Source organism: Narcine bancroftii, chromosome 2 (assembly GCF_036971445.1).
Source record: "Narcine bancroftii isolate sNarBan1 chromosome 2, sNarBan1.hap1, whole genome shotgun sequence".
Lineage (NCBI taxonomy): Eukaryota > Metazoa > Chordata > Chondrichthyes > Torpediniformes > Narcinidae > Narcine > Narcine bancroftii.
The window spans coordinates 255,150,549-255,167,414 of record NC_091470.1 but is presented as its reverse complement, the minus strand read 5'-3'; the positions used below and the strand labels follow the sequence as shown (position 1 = coordinate 255,167,414).

Sequence of the window (16,866 nt, the reverse complement as noted above, 5' to 3'; positions counted from 1 at the left end):
AATTTTATTCTGCATCTCAAATGTTTGGGTTATCATTTTTGGATTCTGTAAGGTCAAATTTCTGTAAACTGAACTGTAACGCCGGGATCATCTGTAAATGCTTCTTGGTAGATTCAGTGCACTGTGATGTGTTATTCCACTATATGTATTTGATCTGCTGTAGCATGAATTTCTCTTTATCACCTAGCACAAAGAGATACTGAGTATTATGATGTCACTGCTCATTGGTTATCATTGTAATATTGGTGTTTCCCGAAAACTGATTTAATTATTAGAAACTTAATTCTTCCAACAATATATATAGCATTTCACGTTGTATTCTTTGTGCTTTCTGTGATAGTATGATTTTTTTCTGTCACTTTATCTTGGTAATTATGAGGTAAGTTGTTTTGCGAAGAACTAAGCCCTAATCATCTTTTTCCTTCTCCTTCCCTACTTTGTCTATTTTTTGGTTCTTTATCTTCCATTTTTTCTTCCCACTTTTCCCCTGTTTGTGGTGTGTTGCAGAATTCATCAAGCTCTGCCTCCTCCGAAGCTTCTGAAACGTGCCAATCAGTGAGTGAGTGCAGCTCACCCACTTCAGTAAGCTCAGGTTCTACAATGGGAGCCTGGGCATCAACAGAAAAGGTGACAAATCTTTTTTACCCAAGGGGCAAGATTGCTGTTACTCCAACTGCTTTCATCTTCAATATTTTTATCCCCTAACATTGACATTTTTGGATTATTAATGCAATCAATTGTAGATATGATCTGTGTCTTGAAATTGTTGACTCATTAAAAAGAACCACACACTGGCAAGGCGTGAACTGAGTCATACCCAGTTGATATGATGAAATACTGATTAGCTGAGCTTATGATTAATATGATGCTGTTTCCTTTCATGCTTATTTGTGAGGGGATAGATATTTTAAAAGCTGATCCCATTCCTCATTAATGCCTGAACATGTGTGCAAGTGGGGAAATGAGGATCAAACAAACCTGTTGGCATTTGCTGTTTATGCTCCCCATGAATGAATCATTGTATATTGAGGTGTTTAACCTGTTAATGGAAGGTCCAGATCTGTTTTGGGAAATGTAAGTATTGTTTGTAGAGTCATTTGAATTTCCTGCTTGTTTGTGTTTTATATTTGAAAAAAACTGTGCTTCTAAGTTAACTCTTTTCAATGAAATGTTTATCTTTCAATTGAAAAGGATTGGCAATGAGGTTGTTCTGTTCTGGATGTTTTACTTTGTGATGAATGGTTTCAATTCATGTTTATTGCTCTCTTATTTTATATTATTCTTGAGACATTTTTTATTACTTTTATTCCATTTGCATTTTTTTTTGTGTTGTGCTTTTTATTTGCAGTTGACAAATGGGTTTGATCACTTCAATTCATCTTGTGAACCATATCTTTCTTCAGTTGGTACACGCTTTCTCCCACATTTTCAGCCTTGTTCCCGACCCTGTTCCAGACCTTGTTCAGCAGCTCTCCCAGTTTATCCTCATTATTATACCATTGGGCCTGGCATGTTTCCATCATCAAAGATTCCTAGCTGGAAGGTTTGTGTTTTTCTTTTTTTTTTGCATAGCTTTTAAAAAATATATAGTCCTTTTCCCAGAATGCTTTCTTTAAACAACTTTCATGTGGCTTTTAAAAGCACTAGTACTCAGCTTTTCCAAAATGTGGTTTAATTATGTTAATTGGCAATATTTTTTGATTACCTTTTACTATTTGCATAATAGCCTGTACAGTTTGCAAAGCTACTTTAACACTCTTGACTTGCATTACAGTTGTATTTAATCAGAATTTCACAAGAAAGTGTTGCAGTTCAGAGGATTTATCCCTTCATTCAGCTACCTTTGGCTTTTCTCTTACTCTCCATTTTATCACCACCTTTGCAAAATTAACAATGTGCTGTTACATTTGCGTATGATTTAAATTGTAGTTTACTCACTTGGAACAAATAAAAATCAATGTTTTCACACTTGTATAATTCTTTTAATTAATATTTCTAAGTTATCTTCCCTGCTACCATCCTATTCTATTATTAGAACAAATCAGAATTTGCTATTTTTCAGAGCAGGAATAATCATTTGTCTGTCAAATATACATAATTAAACTAGTTAAAGTGGTCAGAGGTGACATCCTCATTTTATTTGTACACAAATCCCCGTGGAATCACTTCTGCTGACATTGTCCACTCACATTAGCTAATGGAGCCAGAATTAGTCTTCCTCTCATTGAGTTCTCTGTCTCTCCTGGATCTTGGGGATTTTGATACAAAAGCCTAAACAAAATCTGGCAGACTTTTTAATTTTCATAAATTCACTGTTTTAATATTTTAAATTTCCATACATGTATTAATATCCAGATACAGGAAGTGGCAATCATATATTCAAATCGGTTATTCTTGCTACATATTATACCCCAATAAACCCCACTTACATCGCCCCCATAATAATCCCCAAGAAAGAAAAAGCAAAAGGGAAAAAAAGGAAAAAGATAGAAACAGGAGTACAGAAAAGTTGGGAAAAAAAGAAACCTGGTTACCAAAATGTCGTCGTCATTCACACAACTTTGCCTTCTCAATATCATAATTTATTTATCCCAAGGAGTTAGCAAGGTTTAATGAGGGTCAGGGAAACCACTTTATAAATAATACCTACTCTATGTAAATATGGGCACCAAATTTTCAAAATTATAATATTTATTCCTTAAATTATTTGTAATTTTCTCAAGGGGTATACAGTTATATATTTCTGCATGCCATCTTTCCATTGCTAAATGGAATCTAATCTCCATGTTACACCATACATTTTCTTGCAACTGCTAATGCAATTTTCATAAATTCCTTTTGGAAAAAAATTAAATTTTAACTTTGATCTTATCGCCAAAATATTACCCAGTTTTTAAAAAAAAAAAAAAATTGGATCTTGTGGAAGTTTAATTCCCATAACTTGTTCTAGAAATTTTCCTAATTCTATCCAAAATGGTCTCAATTTTGAACATGACCATGTAGAATGAAAAAAGATGCCTATTTCTTCACTATACCTAAAACGTTTATCTCATAAATCTGACTTCAATTTATTTATTTTTTGTGGAGTAAGATGCAATTGATGTAAAAAATTATATTGAACCAATCCATATCTAACATTTATTGTATTTGTCATGCTATCATAACATAATTCCTGCCAATTTTTCTCCCCGATAAATCCATTTCCTATCTCTATCAAAATCTATGGTTCAAAGTTCCCTTTTGCAATAATATATACATAGCAGATATAAATTTCTTGATTAAATCTATTACAAATCAAAGTTTCAGGCAATAATATTATTGGACACAATTTATCTCGTAAATATGCTTTTAATTGGAAATACCAAAATATTGTATTATTTTGTATCCTGTATTTATTTTTAAATTGTTCGAATTGTAGGGGCGGCGACACTTCTAACTGAAGGATCGCACAACCAGACAGGTTGAGTTCAGTGAACAAAACTGATTTATTGCAGGCTGCCTGGCTGAGAACCACGCTGGGGGGCCCCGACGTCACCGGGGCATCACGTGGATCGCCAAGCGCGGGCTTCTGAGCCCGGTGCCAAGGTCGGGAGGAAACCCCCCAACGACGCCATTTTGGTCAGTGTGACAAGCGGGGCTGGTTCGCCTGCCTAATGGCGTACTGCCACACAGCCCCCCCCCCCCCAGAACCGGCACCAATGTCCTTTTTTGCCAGATGGCCCCGCTTCTTGGGTTGGGCCACAACTACTGGCTTGGTGGAGTCGAGGTGGGCTGGCTTTAACCTGTCCACCGTAAACAGTTCCCTCTTACCACCGATGTCCAGTGTGAAAGTGGATCCTGAAAGCTGGATGACTTTGTACGGCCCTTCGTATGGTCTTTGTAGAGGTGCTGTGGACGGGCCCCGCCTGATAAAAGTGGAGGCCGGGAAGTAGACCGTGTGATGACTGCTGGAGATTGTGAGGTGCGCTGACAAACTCACCAGGTAGGACTAGCTGTGCACCGTAGACCAGCTCGGCTGATGATGCCTGTAGGTCTTCTTTGGGTGTCGAGTGGATGCCCAGGAGCACCCAAGGCAGCTTGTCCACCCAGTCGTGGCCGGTGAGGTGGGCCATCAGGGCTGACTTAAGGTGGCGGTGCAATCGCTCGACTAGCCCATTGGCCTGTGGGTGATAGGCCGTGGTGTGATGTAACTCGATCCCCAGTGTGTTGGTGAGCTGTGCCCAGAACGCAGAGGTGAACTGGGCGACCAAATCACTGGTGATGCCGAACCGGGCAACCCAACTGTTCAAAAGCGCTTGGGAGCAGGAGTCCGTGGAGGCATCTGGCATTGGGATTGCCTCCACGGACAACGAATGGTGCGGTCTACCACTGTGAAAAGGTAACGGTTACCTCAGGAAATGGGTAAGGGTCCAACGATGGCCACATGTATGTGGCTGAACCGTTCCTGGACATGTTCGAACTCTTGTACGGGCACTCTGATGTGCCTGTGTACCTTGGAAAGCTGGCAATGGGTGCAGGTTCTGGCCCAGTCCGCAATCTGCTTCCGAAGCCCATGCCAGATGAAACGTTCTGCCACCATATGGACTGTGGACCTGATGGAAGTCTGGGAAAGGTCATAGATATGGTGGAAGACTTGCCTGCACCACTGCTGGGGAACCACTGGATGCGGGGTGCCCATGGAGAGATCTCGCAGGACTGTGCCCTCACCATGAGGAGTCAGGAGGTCCTGGAACCACAGGCCCATGATGGCGGTCCTGAAGGGCCGTGTCTCCTTGTCGGACTTCTGGTCCCAGGCGAGCTGGTCGAAGTTGAGGCCGGGTGTCAGCGTGTAAATGGCCGGTCATGAGAGTGCGTTGGTGACCACGTTGTCTTTCCCTGCCTTGTGTCGAATGTCGGTGGTGAACTCCGACACAAAGGAGAGGTGACGCTGTTGGCGGGCCGACCAGGGATCTCTTGCCATAGCAAACACCTGAGTGAGGGGGTTTGTGGTCGGTAAAAATGGTGAAAGGCCTCCCCTCCAAGAAATAGTGGAAATGACGCACCACCAGGTACGTGCCCAGCAACTCACGATCGAAAGCACTATACTTGTGCTCTGGTGGGCGAAGAAGTCGGCTAAAGAATTCCAGTGGTTTCCACTGTCCATTCACCTGCTGCTCCAGGATGGCGTCAACGGCTGTGGCAGAGGCATCGACAGAGAGCGCCATCTGCAGGTCGGTGCATGGGTGGACGAGCAGGGTAGCCTTCTTGAGGACATCTTTCATGGCTTTGAATGCCCTGCTGGCCTCTGGAGTCCAGGCGAGTGTCTTGTTTTTGGCCGCGATGAGGGCGAAGAGTGGCTGCATAATGCACGCAGTGCCTGGAATGAAGCGGTTATAGAAATTGACAATACCCGCAAACTCCTGTAGCCCCTTGAGGTTGTCCGGGCTTGTGAACTCCCTGACTGCAGCGACTTTTGTAGCAGCAGGTGTAGCTCCTTCAGCCGTGATGGTATGGCCCAGGAACTGTGTGGACTCTTTCCTGAATGGCATTTGGCCAGATTGATCGTTAGGCCGAAGTCAGCCAGTTAGGAGAAGAGGTTGCGCAGGTGAGACTTATGTTATGCCCGGTCTCTGCTGGCGACAAGGATGTCATCCAGGTAAATGAATACGAAATTCAAATCCCTGCTCATTGTGTCCATGAGGCGCTGGAAGGTCTTGAGCCCTAACGGCATGCGTAGGAACTCCAACAAGCCGAAGGTAGTGATGATGGCCGTTTTGGGTATGTCCTTGGGGTGCACCGGGATTTGGTGATACCCACGCACCAGATCAACCTTGGAGAATGCCCTCGCACCATGCAGGTTGGCCATAAAGTCCTGGAGGTGAAGGATCAGGTAACGGTCATGTATTGACGCATCGTTAAGCCGTCGATAATCTCCACAGGGGCGCCAGCTGCCGGAGGCTTTTGGGACCAGGTGGAGTGGTGAGGCCCTAGGACTGTTGGAGTGTCGAATGATCCCCAGTTCCTGCACATGTGAGAACTTCTCCTTCGCTATCTGGAGCTTATCCGGCGGGAGCTGGCATGCCTTGGTGTGGACCGGTGGGCCTTGGGTGGGGATGTAATGAAACACCCTGTGGCATGGTGAGGTGGCGGAGAACTGCGGCTTGAGGAGGGACGGGAACTCATCCAGGATACGCTGAAACTCGTTCTTGGGCATGCTGACCATGGCCATCTGTGGCTGCTCTGTGCGGGAGGCTTTGAGGCGAACGGATTGGAAGGTATGGGCATCTACCAGTTGCCTAACTCGAATGTCGACCAGGAGTCCGTGGGTGAGGAGGAAGTCGACACCCAGGATGGCGGTTGGGAGGGATGAAACGGTAAACCTCCCTGAGAACTTCAGCTGGCCAATCTGGAAGTTGACTGTCTTGTCTCCATACGTTCGGATCTCTGTCGAATTGGCTTCACAGAGGGAGGTCCTCGAGGCTGGTTCCAGGTCTCGATGGCTGTGGCTGGAATGACGCTGATCTGGGCACCGGTGTCGATGAGGAAGCGTCGGCCACTGACTGAATCCCACAGGTAGAGAAGGCTGTGTTGTTGATTAGCCGCCACAGCCATTAATAGTGGCCAGCCTGCTCATTTCCCTGGAATGAGCAGGGCTGATGGCACTTCCGAGCCTTGGCTTCCCAGCGCTAATGGAAGAAGCAGAGACCTGAAGTGGATGGCTTGCTTCTGGCTATGCTTTTTGAGGCCCCTGCAGGGGCTGGTTGTTCCACCGCAGCGCTAGAGGAGGGCTTGGCGGGGTCATGCCCGTGACTCATAACCTGCTGGACTGCTGAGCCCTCCAGGAATCGTACATGCCATAGCTCCTGAGCCTTTTCAGCGACCTTCCTAGGGTCAACAAAGCTCTCCTGGGACAGTGCCGGATGTCTTCAGGCAGATGGTCGAGGAAGATGCACTTGAAGAGTGGGCAGTGGGTGTGATCACCCATGAGCGCGAGTATCTCGTCCATCAACTCGATTGGAGTTCTGTTCCCTAAGGTGTTGTGGCGTAGCATCCGAGCTGCAAGCTGGCACCTGGAAAGGCCGCGGGAGCCGAGCACTCGCTTGATGTTCCCATACTTATCTTCCGCGGGAGGGTGCTGAACGAGGTGCAGCACTCGTTTGGCAGTGGCCTGGTCCAGGGCGGCGACCACATGGTAGAACTTGGTTGAATCCGATGAAATCTGGCTGAGGTGAAACTGAGCCTCTGCATGGCTGAACCAGATCTCCGGCCTCCTGAACCCAGAAGTCAGGAAGCTTGATGGCTATAGCGTTGATCGAAGGGTCACTCATGTCGGGTTCAAAGACGTTTGAACCTGTCGGGGTCAACTAACTGAATGATCACATAACCAGATGGGTTGAGTTCAATGAGCAAAACTGATTTATTGCTGGCTGCCTGGCTGATCTTATACTCCCAGCCCAGACCTAGCTGAGAACTGCGTTGGGGGGCCCCGACGTCACTGGGGCATCACGTGAGTCGCCAAGCGTGGGCTTCTGAGCCCAGTGCCGAGGTCGGGAGGAAATCCCCGATGGCAACATTTTGGTTGGCTGCCGCGCCACGTGCGTGACAAGCGGGGCCGGTTCACCTGCCTAATGGCGTACCGTCACAGAATGACATTAAATTTCATCCTTCATAGCAATCTGCTATATTTCTAATTCCTTTCGAGAACCAAATATTAAAAAGTCTATTATTCATAGTAAATGGTGTAAGTCTATTTTCAATCAAAGGCTTATTAATTAACCCAAAATTCCTAATTCCCATTTCATTATATATTTCATATTAGACTGGAGTGAGGGATTTTTATATAAAATTTTGTCGTAACTTCTCTCCTATCTTATCCATCTATTATAATCTATGCTGGTTTCTCTCCCTCTTCAGAAAAAGAAAAGAAAAATCTCATTTGTGTGGCTTTATAATAATTTTTTTAAATTATTGCACAGACCTCCTAATTTATATTTCAATGTTAATTTTTCGAACAAAACTCTCGACATCTTGTCCTTCCAAAGAAATTTCCTTACATATTTATTTAATTCCTGAAAAAAACTTTGTGGAAGAAATATGGGTAATCTTTGAAAAAACTGCACTCTTGGATATCTATTCATTTTTATACAATTAACTCCTCCCAATAATGTTATCAGTAATTCCATCCATTTTTTTAAAATCTTAATCAATTTTCTTAAGAAAAGGGGCATTTTATATATATAAATATATATATATATATATATAAGAAAATTATCTACTCATTTTCATAAATATTTTATTCCATTCTATGGCCATTTAAATTGGAAATCTCTTTTACACCTCGTAAGGGGCAAAATCTCACTTTTATCCCAATTTACCTTATATCCAGATATCATTCCATTTTCTTTTAACCTTAAATATAATTTACGTGATGAATTTTCTGGTTCTGTCTAATAAATTATTACATCAACAGCAAAAAAAATTAATCTTGTATTCCTCTCTACCAACTCTAAAAACCTTTAATTTCAAAAACAAATGGAATCAATTCTGCTAATGGGTCAAATGCTAAAATGAAGAAAGCTGGAGATAATGGACATCCTTGACTGCTAGATCTAGTTAATTGAAGAAGTGTGGACATTTGTCCATTTGTTACAGCATTTCCTTCTGGTCCATGATAATCCAGTTTAATCCAGTTTGCAAATATTGATCCCAATCCAAATTGATCAAGTATTTGAAATAAAAAATCCCATACTAATCTATTAAATGCATTTTCGGCATCTAAGGCCAGCACTACACTTGAAATTCCTCTCTTTTGCACCAAATGTTTTATATTCAATAATCTAGTGCAGTGGCTCATCAGAGGCTTAATTGAACTGGCCTGGGAGGTTCCAAGTGACATCATGATGTCACAATACGATGATGTCATTTGGAATGTGCGGGGTTTTAAAAATCTGCATGTGACTGAGTAACAACTTTTACTGAACTTTGACTCAGCCACATCTGATCATTTTCTCTTTCTTCATTTCGTTCTGCTACACAGTTGCTACATTGGTGGCCAGACAGATTTTGGACTCAACATGGACAATACAGCGGTTTCACTCAAACTGCCTGTCTTTTGGACCACTCAACCTGAAATTTGGTTCGGGCAGGCTGAGGCACAGTTCCACATTCACAAGATAGAAGTGGATGCCACTAAGTGACCAGGACACAGCTGGTCGAGTAGTGGATTTCCTTGGGGACCCACCAGCTCTCAGCAAGTATGAAGCCCTAAAAGACCTCTTTCTCTGGATTTACAGTTTCTCACAATGCTAGCGAACTGCATGGCTCCTCCTTATTGATGACCTGGGTGACAGTGCCCTTTTGGAGTTAATGAACGACATGTTGACACTGGCAGACGGCCATAGGCCTTGCTCTTCAAGCAGTTGTTTTTAGAGCATATGCCAAAAGGCATCCACCTTATTGTTGGCTGACGAGGACTTTCATAACCCGTGCAGACATTCTGTGGCATGCTAATAGCAAGGCGCAATGCCCACAGAAACTAATGCTGCAACACATCCAAAGGCCTAGGCTCCATGAGTACAGGTGACAACGGCGTAAGTCCCCCAGACAAGCATGACTCCATGATAATGGTTACGTCAGCTGGCTACCATAATTGCCTACTCTACATCTGGAACAAACTCTCCCAGTACAAATTTCTAGTCAACATGGGTGCGGAGGTTACTGTCCTTCCTCCTTCGGACTTTGACACCCGTACCAGCAACGCAGTGAATAACAGTTTGATTCGTACATACAGTACACGGTCAATACCCCTTAAATTCAGCAACAATAACTTCACATAGAACTTCATTCTTGCTGCTGTGTCCTAGCCGACTTCCTCAGAGCCCACTTGCTGATGGTAGATTTAAAAAGGCGCTAGTTGGTGAATATCACAAGGTTCCAGACTTTCTGCCTTGGAAAAGCCAAACTACCTGCTCCACGCCTAGACACCATGGAACAACAAATTTGCTAAACTTCTTGCAAAGTTTCTAGACATTATCACTCCCCAGTTCTCCACTGCCACATCCAAACATGGCATCACACCCCACATCCTTGTCCAAGGACCTCCTCTTCTCGCCCAAGCCTGACAAGTTGCGGCTTGCAAAACAAGATTTCCATAAAATGGAAGTACTTGGAATCATACGTAGGTCTGATAGCCCATGGGCTTCCCCACTACATTTGGTGCCCAAAACCACAGGAGGCTGGAGACTTGGCAGGGCTTACAGGCATATCAATGAGGCTACCACTACAGACTGCTACCCTGTGCCCCATATAGAGGGCTTTAGAGCTAATCTTCTTGGAACCAGGATATTTTCTAAAATTGACTTGGTGTGTGGGTACCACCAAATACCTGTAAACCCAGAGGATGTGCGCAAGACCACCATCATAACACCATTTGGCCTCTTTGAATTTTTGAGAATGCCTTTTGGGCTCAAAAATGCTACACAAATGTTCCAGCAACTGATGGACTTCCTTTTTGTATTCTTGGATGGCAAACTCATCGCAAACCTTCCCACAAAGAGCACTTTCAGCATCTACATTTACTCTGCCTCCATCAACAGGAGTTCAGACTAACTGTTAACCCTGCCAAGTTCAAATTCGAGCAGTCCCCTATCGAGTTCTTGGGAGATCAGATCAGCAGCAAGAGTGTTGTTCCATGTCTAGCAAGTTGGAAGCTATCCTCAAGGGATCCAAGAATTTGTGGAGATGGTCAATTTCTATCATTGCTTTCTACCCTCTGCAGCTCATATTATGAAACCCCTCTCTGACCTCATGACCAGCATTGCCAAATAACTCAAGTGGACAAAGGATACAGCAGTAGCATTCCATCAGACCAAAGACACCCTATCGAAGGCAACATTGCTGGTCCATCCACAAATGGACACATCTGACGCGCCATTAGGCGGGTTTTTGGAACAGTACACCAATGGACAATGGAAGCCTCTAGCAATTTTTTAATAGGAGTACAGCACATTCGATAGGGAACTGCTGGCGCTGTACCTGGCCAGACACATCTGCTACTTTTTGGAAGGCAGGGATTTCGCGATTTTTACTGACCACAAACTACTAACATTTGCCTTCACGAAGATATCAGATTCCTGGTCAACCCGCCAGCAATGCCATCTATCTTGCTGTTGCAAATGTTGCATTTTCGATGCCATTCACGGGCTGTCCTACCCCTCCATTCAAGCAACAGTCCACCTGATAGCGGACAAGTTTGTATGGCATGGACTCAAAATGCAGGTCACATACTGGGCAAAGATGTGCAGGGACTGCCAATCTACAAAAGTGCAAAGGCACGTGAAGGCGCTTCTTCAGCCTTTGCAGCCACCACAGCACAGAGTCAACCTCGTGCATGTTGACATTTTCGGCCTGCTTCTGTTGTCACAAGGGCCTAGGTGGCTGGAGGCAGTTACTATGACAGATTCATCAATCGATTCATGCGCTGTGCTTTTACTTCTCCCTAGGTATCTCGGTTTGGCCCACCCACACACGTCACCTCCAACAGAGGCCCACAGTTTACCTCTCTAGGACATTTTGTCCACCACATGACATCCTACCATCCGCAGTCGAATGGCCTGGTGGAGCGGTTCCATGGGAACTGAAGGCCACACTGATGGCCCGCCTCCAGGGACCTGATTGGGTGGACGAGCTACCCTGGATTCTCCTAGGAAAATTTATTGGCAAAGTTGGTTTATGGAGCCCTGTTCATTGTACCTGAGGAGTTCATGCCCTCAGCATGCGGACAGGAGGTGCCAGTGGCGTAAGTCTTAGACAGACTGCGAGAGTGGCTTGGAAAATTAGCCCCAGTTCCCAGCCAAGGCATAAAACAGCAACACCCTTTGTTTGTGTTTGTGTGTAGAGATGCACATGGGCCACCCTTACAGAGACTATAATGAGGAACCCTTTGGAATGCTATGAAACAATCGTACAACTTGTGTACTACACATTACGGGCCATCCAGAGACATTTACAATTGAACGACTAAAGCCTGCTCATTTCGACTTTGATCAGCCCTTGCCACAACTCCCAAAGCAAAGGCGCGGATGACCTTCCAAGAATAGTAGACAGTAATGTCTAAACCAGAGGTTTAGCCTCCTATCGCCGGTTCTTGTGGGGGGAGGGACCATGGGGGCCATGTAGTGGCTCACCGGAGGCTTAATCGAACTGGCTTGGGAGATGACATCATTTGAAACACGTGGGGTTTTAAAAAGCTGCAGGTGACTATTTGAGTAAATGAGTTTTATTGAACTTCAACTTGACTACGTCTGATCATTTTCTCATTCTTCATTTTGCATTGCGACACAGTTGCTACACTCGTCAAATTAACTGCTAATTTTTTCCTTTTAACAAAGCCAGTAATAATTTTGCTACTATTTTATAATCTGCATTTAACAATGAAATTGGTCTATATGACGCTGGTTTTAAAGATTATTTTTGAATCACTGTTACTATTGCCATATTAAAAGATTCAGTTAAAGTATGTGTTTCAGGCTCCTGCCCTAATATTTCCATGAATGGAGGAATTAATAAGTCCTTAAACTCTTAATAAAACTCAGCCAGTAAACTATCCTCTCCCAGCGACTTATTACTTTATAATGAGATCAATACTTCCCTAACCTCCACTAGGATGAAAGGGGCAGCTAGTTCTCTCTGCTCTTACAAATTTAATTTAGGTAAATTTAATTGTGACAAAAAAAAGATCTATTTTATTATCATCATTTAAAGATTCTGATTGATGTAATTTTATGTAAAATTATTTAAAATTTTCATTAAATTTCTTGTGGTTTATAAGTAATTAAATTAGAATCATTTTTAGTTGCAATAATCGTTCTCGCTATTTGTTCTGTTTTTAACTGCCATCCCAGAACTTTATGTGCCCTTTCACCCAATTCATAGTACTTCTATTTAGTTCTCATTATCACTTTTTTCTGTTCTATATGATTGTAAAGTATTGTACTGAAGCTTTTTATTAATAAGCTGTCTTCATCTGTTCTCATTTACTTTTCGTTGTAACTCCTTTTCTAAATTATTTATCTCTATCTCTAATTGTTCTACTTCTTTTGTATAATTGTCCTTAATTTTAGAAGTATAGCTTATTATTTGACATCTTGAATATGTTTTTATTGTGTCCCATAAAATAAATTTATTAGTAACCAAATTAGAGTTGGTTACAAAAAAATCCTTGCGTCTTCTAATGAATTCACAAAAAATCTTTCCTTTTTAATAGCATAGAATTAAACTTACATCTATAAACTGATTCTTCTCTCTCCAACATTGTTATTATAAACAACAAAGAATGATCTGATAAAATTCTCACTCTATACGCTACTTGTTGTATTCTGCCTTGAAGTTGTGCAGATATTAAGAAGTCAATCCTAGAGTAAGAATCATGCCCTTTTGAATAAAAAGAGTAATCTCTTTCTCTTGGATGAATTCTTTTCTATGCATCTATTAAATTTAAATTCATTAACAACAATGTGGCTTTAGCTGCTTTTGTCCTTGTTATTGCTTTTGTAGATCTATCTAAAACTGGATCTAAACAAAAATTAAAATTTCCCCCTGTTAATATATTTTCATGTGCATTTGCTAAATTTATAAATGTTTCCTGTATAAATTTTTCATCATCTACATTTGGTACATATATATATATGAAGATTTGACAATATGCCAGAACATATCTCCCTGCAGGATCAGTAGCTTTTGAATTAAATGAATAAGCCACAACATACCCTACCCAGTCTCTCTTTAGCTTCTGATGTTCTTTTTCAATTTAATGAGTTTCTTGCCAAAAAGCTATATCAACCTTCCTTTTCACTGGACTATTAAGCCCGTTAATATTAAAACTTAAAGTATTCAATACTTTACCTCTTGGTCTCTAATTTTCATAAATTTGCTGTTTTAATTAGGACTGGGCAAGACCAGGACCTTATGATCAACCAGGAGTTGGCACTCTACCAAAACGTAAAGACTTGGAGCAAAGACGAGATACTGAAACTAAGGCAACTACATCCATTGGCCAGAATGTACAAATCGATGAGACTCAAAGAACTCGAAGTATGACTGTCTCTGCTGCTGCAAAGGTAATGATTTTCTTGCACTCATATGTTGTAAATCCCTGCTTATTGTTAGAGATGTTACATACTTCAAATAAACACATAAACGGGCATCTATATATGCAACATAATGAGAGACAATTGCATGCATCATGTTTTTAACATTTGAGGTTAAAACTCTCCAGGACATAATGTTTTGCTAGTTTTATCAAACATATGCCACCAGTGCCAGGTATATTTCTCCATTTATAGCACAAAAAAAAACCACATATTTTTGGATGATTCTAAACTTTCAAATTTTGTGGCTGTGATTTTGATAGACAAAATATAGTTTTCATAAATGACCTTGAGGAATTTGAAATTAATTGATTCATGAATAAGTAACTCAAAGGCTTGAACCTAGAACATTCCTTAGCAGAAAAATAGTAAAAATGAAATTTTAACTTTGTAGTACATCTTGATTTGAATGCTATGCTTGGTTCAATCCTGGCCTTAATATTGCTGCGGTAATGTAATATGCATTTATTTGACAGCAGGGGGAGGAGGTAGAATCTCATGAAGAATTGGCTTTGGCCTTGAGCCGTGGTCTACAGCTGGACACGCAGAGGAGCAGTAGGGATTCCTTACAATGCTCCAGTGGATATAGCACACAGACTACCACACCATGCTGTTCAGAAGACACAATCCCTTCACAAGGTAAATGAGCAAGTCTATTTTGTGTTTAGAATGGACATCTGGATTGTTGCAATCCTCTCATTATAATGATCAAAACAAGCTTTAATGAAAAGGAATCCTAGTGGTGTGTAGAGCCGTATCCTACCATATTGTAACCAATTCCTTGTGAATTTCACAAATGTTAATTCATTAGAGCAAACATCTGTGTTTTGATATTTCAGTTTAGGACAATGGAGTTAAATTTTCATATGTCATTTTTGTCACTGATAGTATTGTTAAAATTTTTGGGGGAATTCTCAATTAGGTTTACAAGGAAAACTAATAAAAGTTAGTCATGTGAACAAAATGTTTTAATTGTTCCCAGTTACAAGTCTTGCCTTGGTTCATTTTACCCAAATGCAGCACCTCACACTTCACTGATTTGGACTGCACATGTCATTTCGTAGCCCAGTTCCCCATCTGGATTAAGTATTTTACTTTACAGAAAGTGGTATGCAGTAGTATGGGTATCATCTTCAATAAACATTTAAAATAACAAGGTCACTTAAATCTTTTAACCAACATTGAGAAATTTCATAATTTTTAAGGCTTTTTGTGTGGCACACAATGCCAATGCATATTGTGTCATAGAAATAAATATAATATTCTTTTTGAATTGTTTCATCAATTAAGTGATTTCCCACCTCCACCCCCACATTTAATTAAGCTGTTTAAATTGTTCTAAACTGGATGTCAATATAGACTTGAACATCAAGTTATTCCAGTAGGTGCAAGCCATCTTAAGTCACTGAATTAGAAATATTTTTTATATTATAAATATTAATTGGTAACAATTTTGTCAAACATGCTTTACCATTTCTAAATCTATCTTCCTCAATAATTTTTTGATTGGATTGGTTACTGATACTATGCTACCCAAAGCAGATCTCAGTGAATACAAACATTCTTGGAACTTGATGGAGGAAGGGAACCGAAATTTTCTGAGATAAATTAACCTGCTTGAGTAGAAACCTGAAGTGCTTTGAATGGTTTCCATCTCCTCCACCCTTGTTCTCTCTACCTTTGAAGGTGTCTGTGTGGTTGCTCGTCCAGGGGCACAGTTTTCAGGTCACAAAGAAGGTACAAAATACTGATTCTACCTATTACAATATTAATGTCTTCTCATGCATTCCTATGTCCTAATTCCATGCTCACTGAATAGTATAGATCCTGATAATCCCACCCTGAGTAGATCAATATTCTGAGAAATCCACCATGCACTCAAGGGTAGTCACACATTATGGAGCAATGTGTCCAAACCGTTCTTTTCAACCAAGTTGGCATTTTGGGCTCATCCCATTTGCCTGCGTTCTAAACATTTTTATAAATCTATTTGCATCTTTTGAATGTCAAAATTGTACCTGCTTCTTTTGGCTTCATTTGGCAGCTCATTCAAGATACAGAACACACTCTGAGTAGAAAAAAAAATGTCCCTCATATCTCTCTTAAACTTCTTTCCTCTCATTTTAAACTTTGGCTCTCTAATTGTAGAACTGCCCACCCTAGGAAATAGACTGTGAGCATTCACTTTATCCATGCCCCTCATAATTTTATATATCTGTAAGATCACTCCTCAGTCACCTTCGCTCTAGGAAATCATGGCACAGGCTATCTAACCTTTCTCTACAGTAAAAACAGAAAGATGCTGGGATGCATGAGGAGGCAGTGCTATTGTAATAGGTAGAATCACTATATTGTACCTTTGTGATCATACTGCACTTCTGAAACTTCCCCTGGATGAGCAACCACACAGACATGTCACCAGCAAAGGTGTGGTAGAGGGAGCAAGGGTGGAGGAGATGGAAGCCATTCAGAAATAAATCACAAAAATCTGTAGACACCATGGTTGAAGTAAAAAAAAAACACAAAATGCTGGGATAAGCTCAGCAGGTCGAACATTTCCTTTATGTTGCAAAGGTGGAAATACATAACTGACGTTTCGGGCTTGATCCCTTCATCAAGTTATGAGACAATTTCAGCAGGCATCCAAACAAATGTGGGGGGAGGCAAAGGCAGGAGATTGTGGGTGGATAAGGGGAGGGAGGGGATAGCAACAATGAGGGGGAAGAGGAATGACTAGGTG

General features: G+C 41.7%; 1 protein-coding gene across 7 annotated transcripts in view; it reads left to right on the top strand.

Annotated features, from left to right (window-relative positions):
• Window positions 1–16,866, top strand: part of LOC138755249 (protein MTSS 1-like) — a 182,708-nt gene that overhangs the window by 153,729 nt on the left and 12,113 nt on the right. For 4 of the 7 annotated variants that reach the window (XR_011352138.1, XM_069920884.1, XM_069920886.1 and 1 more), the window contains exons 11-14: window positions 508–627; window positions 1,349–1,543; window positions 13,923–14,096; window positions 14,603–14,765. Coding sequence is in view for 6 of the 7 variants with exons in the window: in XM_069920884.1 (XP_069776985.1) it covers window positions 508–627; window positions 1,349–1,543; window positions 13,923–14,096; window positions 14,603–14,765 (652 nt within the window). In the remaining variant the exon portion in view is untranslated. The remainder of the gene's footprint in view (window positions 1–507; window positions 628–1,348; window positions 1,544–13,922; window positions 14,097–14,602; window positions 14,766–16,866) is intronic. The other 3 variants (XM_069920885.1, XM_069920888.1, XM_069920887.1) reach the window with 3 other exon arrangements.